Raw genomic sequence first — 15,661 nt, 5'->3', positions numbered from 1 at the left:
TACAGGTTTTTTCAAACATATGTTTTTACAGACAGCTCACTATATTGCCCAGGCTAACCTAGAACTATTGGGCTCAAAATATCTGCCTGCCTCAGTCTCCCGAGTAGCTGGACTACAGGAGCGCACCACCACACCTGGCTTCGAACGTGAATGTTTCGGTACTCTCTGCATCCCAAGAATGGAGGGATTAGATTAAGGGTGGGCTTAGTTCTGTCTTCTCCCTCAGAGATCCTATCAGTTCTCAGTGTCAAGCAATGTGTGTCAAGCTACGGCAAAAACGAAGGTAAGCCTGATTAGTTCAATGTTATTTTGGAAACTCTCAAACCATTTAAATTTGAGTCAGAAAAGAATGTTGAGAGAGACGAAAATTCTCTTCAACCACCTTTTTTTCTGGGTTACCACTACAACTGACACCTTTTCACCAAAAAGACTGCTCAGCCGAACTGAAGAGTTTCTTTGTTTTTCGGACCCAAACTGGGTTCATTCAATGATTGTCGGATACTTTCGTACTTCTTCCGAAAGATCCGCAGTGAGTAGCACCCCTCCTTCCTTTTAGAAAATTTAAGAAAATAAGTTGGGAGAGTAAGAAAAAGAAGGCCAAGAAAATCTCAACCAAGTGCTAAATGAAGGTGCGCTGGAAAGCTCCAAAGACCCTGGAACTTTGCGGAGTCCGCAATTTCCAACCGCGGAGGTGAGTAACCGCGGGACATCGCGATGCGCACGTAACATTTTGTTTGGTACAAAGCAGTAGGCTTCAGAGGTGCAATCTGGCCCGCGAGGTGCCCACAAGTTCCCGCGGGGGCCATGCTAGGGCTGCAGAAGGCATCAGAGTCAGAGACCTGTCAGGACCCCCGCGGGCTGCGCAGGCTGAACTGGAAAGGCGGAGGCCAGAAAGGAAGGTTCTGAGGTTGGCGAAAGGCAAGTGGGCGAATTGCCCCAGGCGAGGCGCCGAGCCCAGCCTGGCCCTCCAGTTCGGCTTCTACGGAGCCAGCGGCCAGCGCGGGACACTCACCCTGGCGGTCGCTGGGGTTACAGGCCGCCGCCCTGCATCGCAGACGGAGCCGGCACAGGGAGGACCAGCTACATCTGTGGGCCGCGGCGGCGGCCAAGCCCGGTAACATCCTGGTGGGGCAGAGGCCCCTACTCGGACACCGCCTTCTGCCTCCGCGCCGCCACCGGTACCAACTGACTCCATAGACTGGACATCAGCGAACACCGATGCCTTCGCCGCCACAAGCTGCCTGGGTGACCCGGAAACGGCAACGTCATTTAGCGACGCCTATGGAGGTAGCGGAAGTGACGTAACACGTTGAACACCAATAGGGAGGCCTTCCTTCCCGGGGACCCAGACTCCCAAAGTGGGGAGGGCGTGGCTGTAGGCGAAGTTTGGTGTCTGCCGTCTTCTTTTGCACTTGTACTTTTGCGCTTGGTTGGAAATCATCACGTAAACTGTTTACATCTTGTTCAGCCAGGAAAGCTGTCCTTTGGGAGTTCTACTTATTCCTTTTTTTCTGGACTCGAAACCGGGGCCGTGGTTTCGGAAATGGGAGGAAAGATGGGAAGGATGGACGCAGGTTTTCTGAGCCTCTCTACCTAGAGCCTGCCAGGATAAACCCAAATTAGAACCAACATGTCCAGTACTCTCCGAACCTCTGCCACGTACATCGTTCTCCTTGTTAACACCAGTGTGTATCCAGTATCATAAAGGCAAGTACACACTTCGGAATCAGCTACTTGCCCTACTAATCTGTGAACCTCAGATTTTTGCCTGCAATATAAGAGGTTTTATGTTCATGACAAGTTAGGGTAAACGGAGGTATGGAGACTTCGAAACATTTTGGTCCCAGGGAGAAAGAAACCTGAACAGTATCCACGTTAACTGTTTCTCTCTGCCATGCTCATTCAGCTCTTAACTCAAACTCAAGAGAGGCCTTCCTTGACCACCCTAGCTGTGGTAGTCCTGGTCATTCTCTACCCGGCTGTCCTATATACTTTTCTTCAAAACGCTTATCACTATTTGAGATTTTTTTTTTCTATTTTGTGTCCTAGAATAGAAAATAAGCATCATGATGCTAGAATCTTGTCTATTTTGTACATGGCTGTATAAAGCCGCTAAAACAATGCCTGGCAAAAATAAATTGAATGGAATGTATGGTGGTTTGTTTTAAAGTTAATCTGAGTCGCTTATCTATATTACTGCAAAATAACTATCTCGGGGAAATTTAGTATGTCCTTAATTTTTAAAAAAATCAACAAGTCTCTTATACTAATTGAGATAAGTATAACCAAATGAGGAAAGAGATTATCGTTAAGAATGGTAAGCAAATTTAATTTCCTATGACAAACATAACTTATTCAGTGGACAAACATTAAAAAATGATGTCCCATAAATGTAGGCTCAATATTACTAAAAAATCTGAATATTACTGGAAAGTTACTTTCCCTTTCTTGTAATAGATTTTAATAGAAATTCAACTTTATGAAGTAAAAATACATAAAGGCTTACCTCTTATTTTATGGTAACTATGCAAACATCTATTAACTTTTATGGATAATTCTTTTTGAACAAAACTAATCTCATATTTTGGATTCTTAAAATGGCTTTGGTTTCAACTCATTTTAGGCAAGCCTGATCAAAACTTTTCAGGTTTTATTTTTAATTTGTGCGATAGGATTATTTTTATTTTGTTTAGCTGTACTAATCATTTTTAGAAGAAAATGTTCCTTTTTTGATAAAACTTTTTAAAAAAATACATTTTGTGCAGAGTTCTTAATTTCCATAACAGCCCACCTGATGTGTAAAATATGTTGGTGCACAGTAAAATTTCACAGTATGTGCTTTCCTGTCCTTCTTTTTCCTGGTATAGTTGGGGTGTAACTTGACTTAGACACTACTAATTGTTATAAACCTCCAGTACCCTTGATTTGCCAAATAAGTTTGAAGAACAAAGTGTATCATTTTCTGTTACCTTAACTCTCACAATGCTGTATCACATAATAAAGCCTCAACAGACTTGGATTAAAATAACTCTGCAGTTGTCTTGGTATTTATACCTACATATCATGATATACTTATCCTTTTGGAAAGTCTTTGAAACTTCCCCAAGTGCTAAAACTTACGATAATGTCAGTTTTAGAGTTCCTTAGGGGAATTTCCTTTGACCCTAAATCCCATCCTTACCAAGAGACTTTGTTTTTATGCTCCATTTGAGACACATTCAGCGTTGCCTACCTATACATAATAGGTAAGATTCTAGTATTATAGGGCTTATTTTCTACTGGAAGAGGCAGCAAATTTATAAATAAATATATTGATAATTTAAAACTAATAGCAGCAGTAGTAATATTAATCATTTACGAATTGCCAGGCCCTCTGTGTACACTGTCTCATTCATAATACCTTAAATAAGTTATAGGTAGATGAAGAAACCAAGGCACAAAGATCTTGGTCTTAAACACCACCCTTTCTAAGTCAATGGGTACTTGCCTTTGGAAGAAAATGTGAGGTCTTCTCAAAAGACTTGAATGATAATATGGTGTTCCTATTTTTTTTTTCCTGGAATGTAGGTTAAGAGAGAATTTCCCCAGATATTTTTTACTCATGTGATCAACATGGTATAAAATTGTCCAAGTTTCATGAGGATACATGATATAAATAGATGCCTAAATATAGGGAACTATTAAGTCAGATAGATAGAAACAGAAGTAGGAAAGGAGTGAAGTGTCATTTGATTATTACCATACACCATAATTCCTGCTAGGTTTTCCATTAACTCTGAAGAAGTTCCAACATCTTTCAGAAATTTGCTTGTGCAATTGAGCTAACTACTATTGTTTGGTTTCATCCTGTCTATAGCTTTGGGAAAATAATTCTGATCTTGAGACAAACTTGACTGGTTATCTGGAAAACTGACTTAGATAATCCATTACAAAATAAAGTAAGTGGCTCTATCATGAGGCTTACCAAGAACACAAGTTTAATTTTGAACACAGACATATTTGTTGTCATCACGTTTTGGCGATTTTTTTTTCTTTGCCTCTAGGAGTGGGGGAGGAGGGAGCTTGCCCACCTGAACACTTCAATAAGAAAATGGCCCAGCCTGGCCAACATGGCAAAACTTTTTCTCTACTAAAAATACAAAAATTAACTGAGCGTGGTGGTGCACACCTGTAATCCCAGCTACTCGGGAGGCTGAGGAATAAGAATCACTTGAACCCAGAAGGTGGGGGTTGCAGCAAAACAAGATTATACCACTGCACTACAACCTGGGCAACAAAGCGAGACTCTGTCTTGAAAAAAAAAGAAGCAAGAAAGAAAATGGCTTATAGCCAGGTGCTAGTGGCTCATGCCTGTAATGCCAGCGCTTTGGGAGGTTAAGGCAAGAGGCCAGAAGTTCAAGACCAGCCTGGGCAACACGATAAGATCCCATCTGTACCAAAAAAACAAACAGAAAACAAAAGTGGCTTATACATGGGTAAAAAGAATTACCTGGTCACACCCCCTCTCCTGTACAACAATGGTCAGAAGCAATAAGGGTCTGCACAGACACATTTGGCCTGTAAAGGCAAACATGCAAAAGAAATGAAACATGCACTTGATGTGGTTTCTGACCAGGTTGCTAATCCTCATCTCCATTTTTCAGAGGTGAAAGGTTTTTTCTACAGTTCACTTAGCAAGAATGTCACAGAAGATGGAATCAGACTCAGGTCCTCTAACTCCAAATCAATTTACATGGTTGAGTGAGCATTGTAGAGGAGGAGAGAAGGAAGGAGTGGCTTGTTCTTACAGGTTTTCCCTCTGACATTATCCTATGAAATTACTTGTGGGATTTTTTTTGTCACAATTATCTTGTCAAATAGCCATTTAGTATTCCACTACCATTAAACTTAGGTTCACTCTTTGCCACTTCCATCCAAGAAAAGGAGAATGATTTCTCCAATGATAACTGTATTCCTGGATCATAGCTCTCTTATTCAACACTTCTTAGCTTCTCCAATAAAAGCTCCTTCTCTGCAATTTACCTGGTATGGTGGAGAAAAAATTACACATACACACACACCTTTTCCTTAGAGGGTAGTGAACAAGATTCATATTACAGCTGGAATAATTGAGTTATTAAATACTTCTGGAGGCAAGAGACTGTTTGATAACCTTTATCCTTGAGAAGAATTAAGCTGAGACAGAGCATGGAGGTGTAATATTTTTAGAGAGGGCAGCATTTGTGAAGAGTCAATTCCTTCCCCAAAGCCACAGGTGGGGGCAGCAAGAGAAAGTCTTACTAGGTTTTTTAAAATTTAACTTTTTATTGAAGTATAATACACACAAGACACATATATTAAGGGCATAGCTCTAACAATTATCACTAGTGAACAAAAACTGTGTAGCCAGTACCCCGCTATAGAGCGGATGCACCTGACAGCAGTAACAACCATATCCTGAGAACGACCCTGTGATCTAAAACGAATGTGTGCTCAGAATCCCAAACTAAGGAAACAGGAGCGACTAACCCTGAGTTTCACTCCTTATCTATGAAGGACGTCTGAACCCCCAGCCCATCCCTTACAACACAGGCAATATAGGGGATCAAGGTCCTTTGCTTTGGGTTAAATGGAGGTTGCTAGGTGGAGTGTGCTAAATGAAAATGCTATATAAACTGCATGCTTTTTACAAACAGTAGTGGTTCTTCTGTCCAGCCTACTACCACTGGACCATCCCTATATATAAGTTCCCCCAATAAACCCAAGTCTTGTTCGCTGTCTACGCATCTTCTTTGGACTCTCGGACACAGTGCCATTACTATTGGAGTCACTAGGGGTCTGGCATGACACCAGCATTGCTAGCTTCCTAGAATCTTCTTCTGGTCACTACTCTTCTGTCCTACAAGTATACCATTAATCCTGCTTCTCTAAGAACATAGATTCATTTTGCCTGTTTAGGGACTTTATGTGCATTAGTTGTACAATATGTGCTCTTTTGTGTTTGGCATCTTTATTTCAACATTATGTTTGCAGGATTTGTCCATAGTGCTATGTTCATTCTCACTGCAAAAAGGATTCCATTGTGTTAATATCCCACAATTTATCCACTCTACTATTAATGAACATTTGGGTAGTTTCCGGTTGGAGCTATTAACAAATTATGGTGGACACAGGTATGCATTTCTGATTAATATATTCCTAGGACTGAAATTACTGGGTCATAGAGTATGCAAACTTCTAGCTTTAGCAATTACTAACTTTTCCAAGTGCTTGTACCAGTATACACTCAACAGTATATGAAAGTTCTATTTGCTCACAACTGCACCAACATTTGCTTCTCTTTTTTTAATTCCCAACGTCACTCCACCTGATCTATTTTATTTTAACCATTATAGTGAAAGTGGTGTGGCACTGTGGTTTTAATTTGCATTTCCTTGGCAATAAATGAAGTTGGATGCCTTTTCAAATGTATATTAGCCATTTGGATCTCCTCTTTTTCTCCTATTCAAGACTATTGCCTCCCTTTCTTTTAGGTGTGTTTTTCTTACTGATTTTTTTTTTTGCATTTGTTTTCTTTGCAAATGAGGATAAACAGTTTATCAAGTTATGTAGTCATTTTTTGTCAATTGCCAAATAAATGACATATCAGTATCAGACAGATATATATACATATATATGTCTGCAGCTAGTTCTTACTGATTACAATGTCTTTTCTTCATTAATTGTTTTATTTTGAATGCTTACAATGTAAAAGGGACAAGATACATATCCTTTAACCCTGTATCTACTTTATCATTTAGTTTTATTATCTAAGACATTTTACACTGAAGAAACAACAGCAAGTAAAGCTTACACAATTTCTCATGTCACATATCAAGTTAGTATAAAAAACTGACTGAAAGGATTCCAAAAATCTGTGCCTAACCACACTCCCATATCTTCTCTATTGATCTACTCATCTTCTATCAATATGTAATTACATTAACCTCATCTATGTCATATAAAGCACATCTATCCCATCTATTTTAATTCTATGTATTGAAGTCACCAAATTTGTATTACCAGCCATGACATGACCCCTGATCTGCAGAATACTTTGTATCTCCAATTGGAGGTTTAGTAGATGTCTAAAACTCAGCATCATTCCCTTCACCTAAAGTTTTTTCTCCTCATCCTCCCCAGGTTAGTAAACGACACCATCATCTACCAATTCTAAAGTTAACAAAAAAGCTGCCATCCTCAGAGCTTGCAGTGAGCCGAGATCGCGCCACTGCACTCCAGCCTGGGCGACAGAACGAGACTCCGTCTCAAAAAAAAAAAAAAAAAAAAAGCTGCCATCCTTTTTTCTTTCACTTTCTAGTTTACTCTCATCAGCAAGCCTTATCAATAATACTACCTTCGAATGATCTTCCAATGCAATCATTTCTGATCATTTCTACTTCTCACACATGCAGGTCCAAGGCATCATTGTCCCTTGCCTGACTAACTACAATAGTGTCCTAATTGCTTATTTTTATTTTTTGAGGAATAACATATATACAGTAAACTATAAAAACGTGAAGCATATAGATATATGAATTACGTATGTATCAAGTGTCAAGATAAAGAAAACTCAGCATTCCTAAAGCTTCCCCATGTCACTTCTCAAACATCCTAAAAAGAAAAAGAAAAAAAAATCCTTTCTTTCTACAGAGGTACGTACTACTCTACCTTTAATCACCATAGACAAGTTTTTACTGCTTTTGAACTTTAGAATTGAATCATACAGTTTGTACTCATTTCTACCTAATTTCAGTCAACATGTTGAGATTGGTCCATACTGTTTCACATAGCAAGTGTGCCTTATTTTCTATTATTATGCAGTATCCGATTGTATGATTATATCACGAATTTTAGCATTTTCGAAATTCAGATCATTTCCAGGCTTTGGCTATTAAGAAGTAGCAACTAACATTATTACACGTTTTTTTTCTTCCTTGCTTAGTAGAAAAACAGGCTCTTTAACATTTTTAATAAATCTCTCACAAACTGCTGCGCTCCTAGATTACAAAAAGTCAAAGCCAATTCCTTGAATCTGAACTTCAAGTCACCATAATAGAAACCGGAGCTGCTGTACCTTACATTCTGAAAGGTACCTCAACAAAAGCACATCAAGGACTGTTTAAAACTTCTAGTATTTAAAAAGATCCATCTTTCCTTCCAATGCCTATGGATGGTAACAATAAAAGGAGAATCTTAAGAGATCTGCTATTGAGTTTGAGAAGGCCAAATTTAATGATTCCAAACTCCAGCCTTAAATATTTCTGTAGAGACTCCGAGAAATTACCTCTCCCTTGTCTCCACTCCCACTGGCTTCCTCAAGTGCAGATGCCTGGGACCCTGTATGATTAGTCAAACAGTCTTACCAGTACCATCATTATGCTTCTCTAAAGGGCTACTAGTGAAAGAAGCTGCTTTAATTTATTTTAGTTTTTGCCAATCTTCAGTCCTTAGAAAAGTCTTAATTATTTAAAAAAAAGGGGGGGGGTTGGGGAGGTGGTTAACTGTTCTAAGGCATTCAACAAGAGAAAACAGGTACCTTTTATGAAAAGGACTTTCAAGTTAAGTCCACCGTTTAACTGAAATAACTTTACAAGAATGTCGCCACATAAAACTCTTAACACCTTACCCCTGGCAGCCGGATGGATGCGATCTATATACAACACGTCTCTTAAAATGCTCTCACAAAAACGGTAATAAGATACTCTTAACTTCCTTAAGTCAAATCCACATTCGGCCGCGCTGCCACCTGCAGAATTAGCTGAAAGGGAAACAATAAAGGTCCTGCCGGACAGCCATGAGCAGCCCTGGTGCTGCTCCCCGGATGCCCCCGAGCCGAGAAGCGAAGGCCACGCTGGGAATGTCGTCCTCGGAGGCAGAGTACGGCGAAGGGATGGTTCTGAGCAGGTGGGCATCATGGAGGCTCCAGATTCTCGTGTAGCAGTCCTGGCCCACTGCCACCACGATTCCCTCTTCCTCGTGCACATGCAGGGGCAGATAGGCGGACTCATTCACGTGACCTTCGTACTGCCTTACACATTTAGTGGCCCTCAGATCCCACAGCTTGATCTTTCCAGTCATGTCTGATGCCATCAGGCATTGCTCTTCTTGGAGGATTTGCACAGAGGTCACTGCTGAGTCATGGAACAGGCGAGTGGCCCTCCACCCCTTGCCTCGATTTCTACAACGCAGATCAATGGCAAAGATCTCCCCGGAGCGACAGCCATTAAACAGCAAAGGAGCCGTATTAGCAAACTGCTGGGCCAAGACATCACTGCTGGTATCAAATGACTGCTGGTGTCCCGTCGCCACGCTGGTCAACAGGACCTGCCGAGACAAGCCTGCACTAAAGCAGTGATATGCCCGGGTGTTGAGGGACCACGCACAGGACCAGGCCTCTGGGATCTGGAAACTGCAGAGCATGCCAGGCTGGTTAACTCTCGTGTGAACACTTAAGAACCGCGACGCTGGGAGCAGCACTGCACAGCTTGGAGCATCTGTGATTCCCTCGAAGCACAGCAGAATGTGAGAGTCCAACTGGTTCAGCGAGGCCCAGCACAGGGACTTCACCTTCCGGTTGGGGACGTAGAGGTTTCTGAGCACGTACACGTGGAACGAAGGGATCTTCAGAGTTCGCAGGCTGATGATGCCGTACTTGGAGCCTTCGACTTCGACCTGGTTCACTACGAAGAGCTGGTCGCTGTTGGTACTCGCCAGAATGAAGTTAAATCGGTCGCTCGCCAAAGAGGAGGGATCCAAGCTCCGAATTTGGACCTTTTTCCGCTCCATGCAGCTCACACGCAGCTCGTTGGCTAAACGGGAGTAACTGGTGACGTTGAGGAAACCTAGCTGGCTTTTTCGGAGCATGGAAGATGCATTAAATCCCATTCTGGCTACCTTTTTCAGCTTGGCCTCTTCCTCGAGGAGTCGCAGCCTTTCAGCCTCCATTTCGTCCTGCGGAATGTTCCTCGTGACAGGAAATTCTGCAGGATGTTCTTCTCCGTGACAGGATGTTCTTTTCCGTGACAGGAAGTTCCGTCCGGTTGCAAGCGGAAGTGTTGCTACTTTTTTTCCTCTGTATTGTAGGAGGAAGTCCATTGTTACAGATGTGTATTACAAATCTCTTTTCCTACTCTGTGGGTTGTCGTATTCTCTCAGTGGTGTCCTGATGAAAGGAAGTTCTTGATGTTAAATTTTTTCCTTTCTCTTTTTGAGACAGGGTCTTGCTTTCTCACCCAGGCTGGAGTCCAGTGGCACGACCACGGCTCACTGCAGCCTGGAACTCCTGGGCTCAAGTGATTCTCCTACCTCTGCCCTACTTAGCTGGGACTATGGGCTCACAACACCATGCCAGGCTAATTTTTTTGTAAAGATGGGGTCTCCCTGCTTTGCCGATGCTAGTCTGGAACTCTTGAGCTCAAGCAGCCTGTCCGCCTCAGCCTCCCAAAGTGCTGGGATTACAAGCATGAGCCCACGCGCCCTGCCTGTATTTCTTATTTTTTTATTTTTTATTTTAAGACGGAGTCTCGCTCTGTCGGCCAGGCTGGAGTACAGTGGCACGATCTCGGCTCACTGCAAGCTCTGCCTCCCACGTTCACGCCATTCTCCTGCCTCAGCCTCCCAAGTGGCTGGGACTACAGGCGCCCGCCATCACGCCTGGCTAATTTTTTTTGTATTTTTAGTAGAGACAGATTTTCACCGTGTTAGCCAGATGGTCTCGATCTGCTGACCTCATGATCGGCCCGCCTCAGCCTCCTAAAGTTCTGGGATTACAAGCGTGAGCCACTGCGCCCGGCCGCCTGTATTTTTAAAATACAGTTAGAGACCAGCCTGGGCGGCATGGTGAAACTTTGTCTCTAAAAAAATACAAAGATTAGGCCGGGCACAGTGGCTCACGCCTGTAATCCCAGCACTTTGGGAGGCGGAGGCAGGCGGATCACGAGGTCAAGAGATTGAGACCATCCTGGCTAACATGGTGAAACCCCGTCTCTACTAACAATAAAAAAAATTAGCCGGGCATCGTGGCGGGTGCCTGTAGACCCAGCTACTCGGGAGGCTGAGGCAAGAGAATGGCGTGAACCCGGGAGGCGGAGCTTGCAGTGAGCCGAGATCACGCCACTGCATTCTAGCCTGGGCAACAGAGCAAGACTCTGTCTCAAAAAATAAATAAATAAATAAATAAATAAATAAATAAAATACAAAAATTAGCGGGGTATGGTGCACACCTGTAGACCCAGCTACTCAGGAGACTGGGAGGGAAAATCACTTGAGCCTAGGAGTCTTGGAGGGAAAATCACCTGAGCCCTGAAAGTTGAGGCTGCAGTGATCACCCCACTGCACTCCAGCCCAGCTGGGAGACAGAATAAGACCTTGTCTCAAAAAGAAAGAAAAATAAGTAAATAAATTATGAATTTATCCAAATTGTCCATTTGTTTCATTAATGGTTAGTGTCTTTCATGTTCTGTTCAGGACATTAGCACCTATTACATGATACTAGTAAAGTTTTGGGGTGTCTTCAAGAGGAGGCTGATATCTCCAGTCCCCATCTGGATGTTTCCTTTGCCACAAAGCTTGCTGACTCCCCCTACGCTATGAATTTCCAGGAATTTTGGAGGACTGGGGAGAGTTGGTAGGGACTACAGAGAAATCCGGTGATATCTGGACTATGGATCCTGTCGGAATCTACAGGCCCCAGAGCTGGGATCACAAAGAGCACAGGAGATTCAGGCCCACACACTTGCCATGGAACATAACATGGGACAAGGGATTTCTATGTATCAGAAGAATGTGTTTCACCACTGCCAAATGGAAGTCAGCTGACAGATGCAGAAGTCTTGCAAAGGGCTATCAAAGCATAGAGGACTGCTTGATACTGAGTTATCAGTGGGGCTGTTAGGAACCCCATATATTCTAACAATGACCTACAGAAAGCAGATAGCAAAATGGCGGCAGTCAGACATTTAAGGCATTGCCTGTTTTCCTTCTTAAACCTCCTGACCCCACCATCGGAAGAGCAGGCACATGGAAAAAAAGAGGGGTGTGTATAAAGAAAGTTGGAACTACGGGTCTAGTCTGCTCTGGAAGGCATGGAGGAAGTTTTTGAAATAAATATGAGACTAATATTTTAAATCAGTAGGACCTAATCTTAATACCTAGAATGAAAGTTTTAATAACTAAGGAGGCTGATACTTTGAAGCAATGAAATCTGACAAAATACCAAGTGTAGAAATGATGAGACTTTCAAGCTTATGCCTCTTGAGGTGAGATTCTCAATCAAACTGATTACACATCTTTGTCTACCCTAGTATACTGTGGACATCTTTAGACAGGGATTGTTTCTTATCCATCTTTCTATCCTTACTGTCTAGTGTATAATATAGTACATGGGACATAGGATATAGATAAGTGAATGAAGGAATGAAAATTATAAGAACTACATGTTTAATTCTCCTTTATTTCATAGGCTCCTTCACTGAGAGGAATAAGGGATTAAGGTTATTTCTGCAAAATCTATCCAACTTCTACTCTACAGGGAGAGCTTTCAATCTATTTCCACTTCTTTTTTTCAATTTTTAATTCCTGTGGATATATAGTAGGTGTATATATTTATGGGGTACACGAGATGTTTTGATACAGGCATGTAATGCGAAATAAGCACATCAGGGTAAATGGGGTGTCCATTCCCTTAACCATTTATCCTTTGAGTTACAAACAATCCAATTACACTCTTTAAGTTATTTTAAAACATACAATTAAGTTACTATTGACCCTAATCACCCCGTTGTGCTATCAAATAGTAGGTCCTATTCGTTTTTTGTGTTTTGTGTTTTTGTGTGTGTGTGTGTCTTGCTCTGTTGCTCAGGCTGGAGTGCAGTCGCGCGATCTTGGCTCATTGCAACCTCTGCTTCCTGGGTTCAAGCGATTCTCCTGCCTCAGCCTCCCGAGTAGCTGGGACTACAGGCTCCCGCTACCATGCCAGGCTAATTTTTGTATTTTTAATAGAGATGGGGTTTCACCATATTGGCCACACTGGTCTCGAACCCCTGACCTTGTGATCCGCCTGCCTCGGCCTCCCAAAGTGCTGGGATTACAGGCATGAGCCACCACGCCTGGCCAGTCCTATTCATTATTTAACTTTTTTTTTTTTTAACTCATTTACCATCCCCACCTCCCCCTTCTTTTCTGATTAACTAACTTTCCTTCCCTCTCAATAAACATATAAGTCAACCTTCTAGAAAAAATAAGTCTCCTTAAATGCTACATGACTTTTTATCTACTGTCTTAAAAAATTATTTCAGCCTTTAGGATTCTTTCCTTCTCTTTTAGGAATTTACATACTCCATTCCCACCATGCCACTCCATTTCCTTCATCCACCATCTCTTCCCATTTCTCCATAGAAGAAATTGGAAACGTTCCCCATAACTCTCACAACTCTGCCCCTCAGGTCTTACCCCAGCTCAAGGTCCCATACTCACCCTGCCCAACCACATCGTGTGACCTTTGCAGCAGTGGTTCTCATCCTGGGACAACTGTTGGCAATATCTGGAGACATTTTTAGCTGTCACAACTGGATACTACTGGCATCGAGTGGGTTGAGGCTGGAGATGCTGCTAAACATCCTACAACACACAGGGCAGCCTCTTACGACAGAGAATTATACCCCAAAAAACTCCTCTCCTCAGAGTTAAAATTCAGAACTGTGTATAAAAGGCAAGGCTTACCAGCTTCCACCATGTGTGTGTGTGTTTTAAATTCCTAAATCTTCACACATGCCACATGCCTCTTAATACTGACCGTTTTTCCCATCCCCCACCTCTGTTCATGGCTGAAGCCACTTCCTCACTTTAGCATCACTGTTGTGAGTCACAGAGAGGAACAAGGGGCAACATTCCTCATCTTTTTACTCCAATATCTATACAAGAGGGATAGGGAGGTAAAAAGATAAACAGGGATAGATTCCTACTCTATTCTATTCTGAGCCTCTTGCAAAGTCATATTCCAAATGCTTCAGATAGGCTTCACTGCAGCTTATTTATTCTTACCAATTTCACTATACTTTTTCCCAATATCTCCAACATCCCTTTTCTTGTCTTTGAGAAGCTTGCTGGAAATAACTTTTGTCTGACATGAATCTAAACGTATTATATTTCTGTGACATTTTACACTAATTATTGCTCTTTCTAAAAATACCCAGGCCTTTACTTTTTAGCCAATTTTTTTGTTGTTGTTGTTTCTAAAACAGAAGGTGAACTGGGTCAATTCAGGTATTAATTTTAGCTATGCCATATCAACTTCTGGACACAAGCAGCTAAAGAGAAACTGGAATGGGAAGAAAATTCCATTCCTGCCCTGTTTCCTGGTTAGGAAGGAGCAGACTTTAGAGAAGGAAGGCCAAGCATGGTTTGTAACAGGCTGAAAACATGCCCTTGAAAGCTGAGGCCTCAAGTGTGCCTGTGAAATGGTAAACAAACCCGGTAATGGTAAATGAGCCATGGCTTTGGCTTATTTGCAATAAGGAACAAATCAATTGAAGTATTTCATATTCCTCTCAGAAGAGAACCACAAAGAGCCGTGAGACTTCCCAAACAATTGGGATAAATGGGAGAATTTAATAAATAGAATGAAACAAACAGAAGGAAATAAAAAAATGAGCAAACTGCTTTTTAAAAAGCTAAAAACATTTTAGAAAGTGTGAGAATAATAATTACTAAACCCACATGTCTGTAACAAATGAATTGCAATGAAAGGCCAGAGTACAAATAAGAATTATTCATTAACTTGCACTGTAGCATCTGCTACTTGTTATTTCAGCAAATGAATTGTGCAGTAATGACAGTGAATTCTAAACTTGAATATCTAATAATTGAACAGTCATTCCTGCTTCCTACTTGCAAGAAAAAAAAAGGAACTAAAAGAAAGGAAGAAAAAATAAAAGTTACTTAAAAATATGTTAAACTGATGCCAAGACTGGTCATGTAATTCAATATACCATTCGAACTGGGCAGCAGGCTTCCCACTGACCCAGCTGCTGAGTACAGAGGTTTTTATGGTAACAGGTGAGCTCTAACATGGCAGCCCAATATTTTACACCCTTGCTGCATTTTCTGATAATGGACTCACACTCTTATTCCTTTTCCATAAACAAAGCATTCTGTTGCCTGTTCATCCCACTCTCCACCCAAGGAGTACCACATCACAATGGAAACCATTCTCCAGGCAATGGGTTTCAGCTATTAATCACTGGGATGTCAAATGAGAAAATATGTGATTGGTTAAGCTTAGAAACAAGGTCAGGAATGAAGAATAATAAATTTGAAAGCAGACATTGTTTAACAATTGCTATGGGAAATGGATTCTGGATTACACATAAAATTTTAAAATAACTTCAGGTCTCCTGAGCTAGATTTTTTTTTTTAATGATAGCACTCAGTGCCAGTGAAGAGCATTTATATTTTGTGACTGCACAGCATATTTTGAACATACTTCCAATATCTGGGGAATGTCCTACCTGTGAGCCTACCTCCCCAAAGTAGAAGGCTGGAACTTGCTCTCCTGGGCTCCTTTGGAGTAAGGGCCCACGCATGTGACAAACCACCAACCAACCATCAGAACATCTATGAGAAGCTACAATTTGAAATAAAG

At 41.7% G+C, this 15,661-nt stretch overlaps 2 protein-coding genes across 3 annotated transcripts in view; both read right to left on the bottom strand.

The window, feature by feature from the left end:
• Positions 1-4,432, bottom strand: part of SLC30A9 (solute carrier family 30 member 9) — a 99,827-nt gene extending 95,395 nt beyond the window's left edge. For both annotated transcript variants that reach the window (XM_003832225.5, XM_063603759.1), the window contains exon 1: positions 1,013-4,432. In XM_003832225.5, the coding sequence (XP_003832273.1) occupies positions 1,013-1,121 (109 nt within the window). In that variant the 5' untranslated portion in view covers positions 1,122-4,432. The remainder of the gene's footprint in view (positions 1-1,012) is intronic.
• Positions 4,433-4,511: 79 nt separating this feature from the next.
• On the bottom strand, positions 4,512-12,154 carry DCAF4L1 (DDB1 and CUL4 associated factor 4 like 1). Its single transcript, XM_003832226.5, has one exon. It carries the CDS (start codon positions 10,114-10,116, stop codon positions 8,776-8,778), a length of 1,341 nt encoding a protein of 446 aa, XP_003832274.3. The 5' UTR covers positions 10,117-12,154; the 3' UTR covers positions 4,512-8,775.
• Positions 12,155-15,661: the final 3,507 nt, after the last annotated feature.

Source organism: Pan paniscus, chromosome 3 (genome assembly GCF_029289425.2).
Source record: "Pan paniscus chromosome 3, NHGRI_mPanPan1-v2.0_pri, whole genome shotgun sequence".
NCBI classification, from domain to species: domain Eukaryota; kingdom Metazoa; phylum Chordata; class Mammalia; order Primates; family Hominidae; genus Pan; species Pan paniscus.
This window is presented reverse-complemented; position numbering and strand designations above follow the sequence as displayed.

Coding starts and splice junctions, on each gene's coding strand:
- DCAF4L1 (XM_003832226.5), bottom strand. CDS start 10,116: ATGGACTTCCTCCTACAATACAGAGGAAAAAAAGTAGCAACACTTCCG.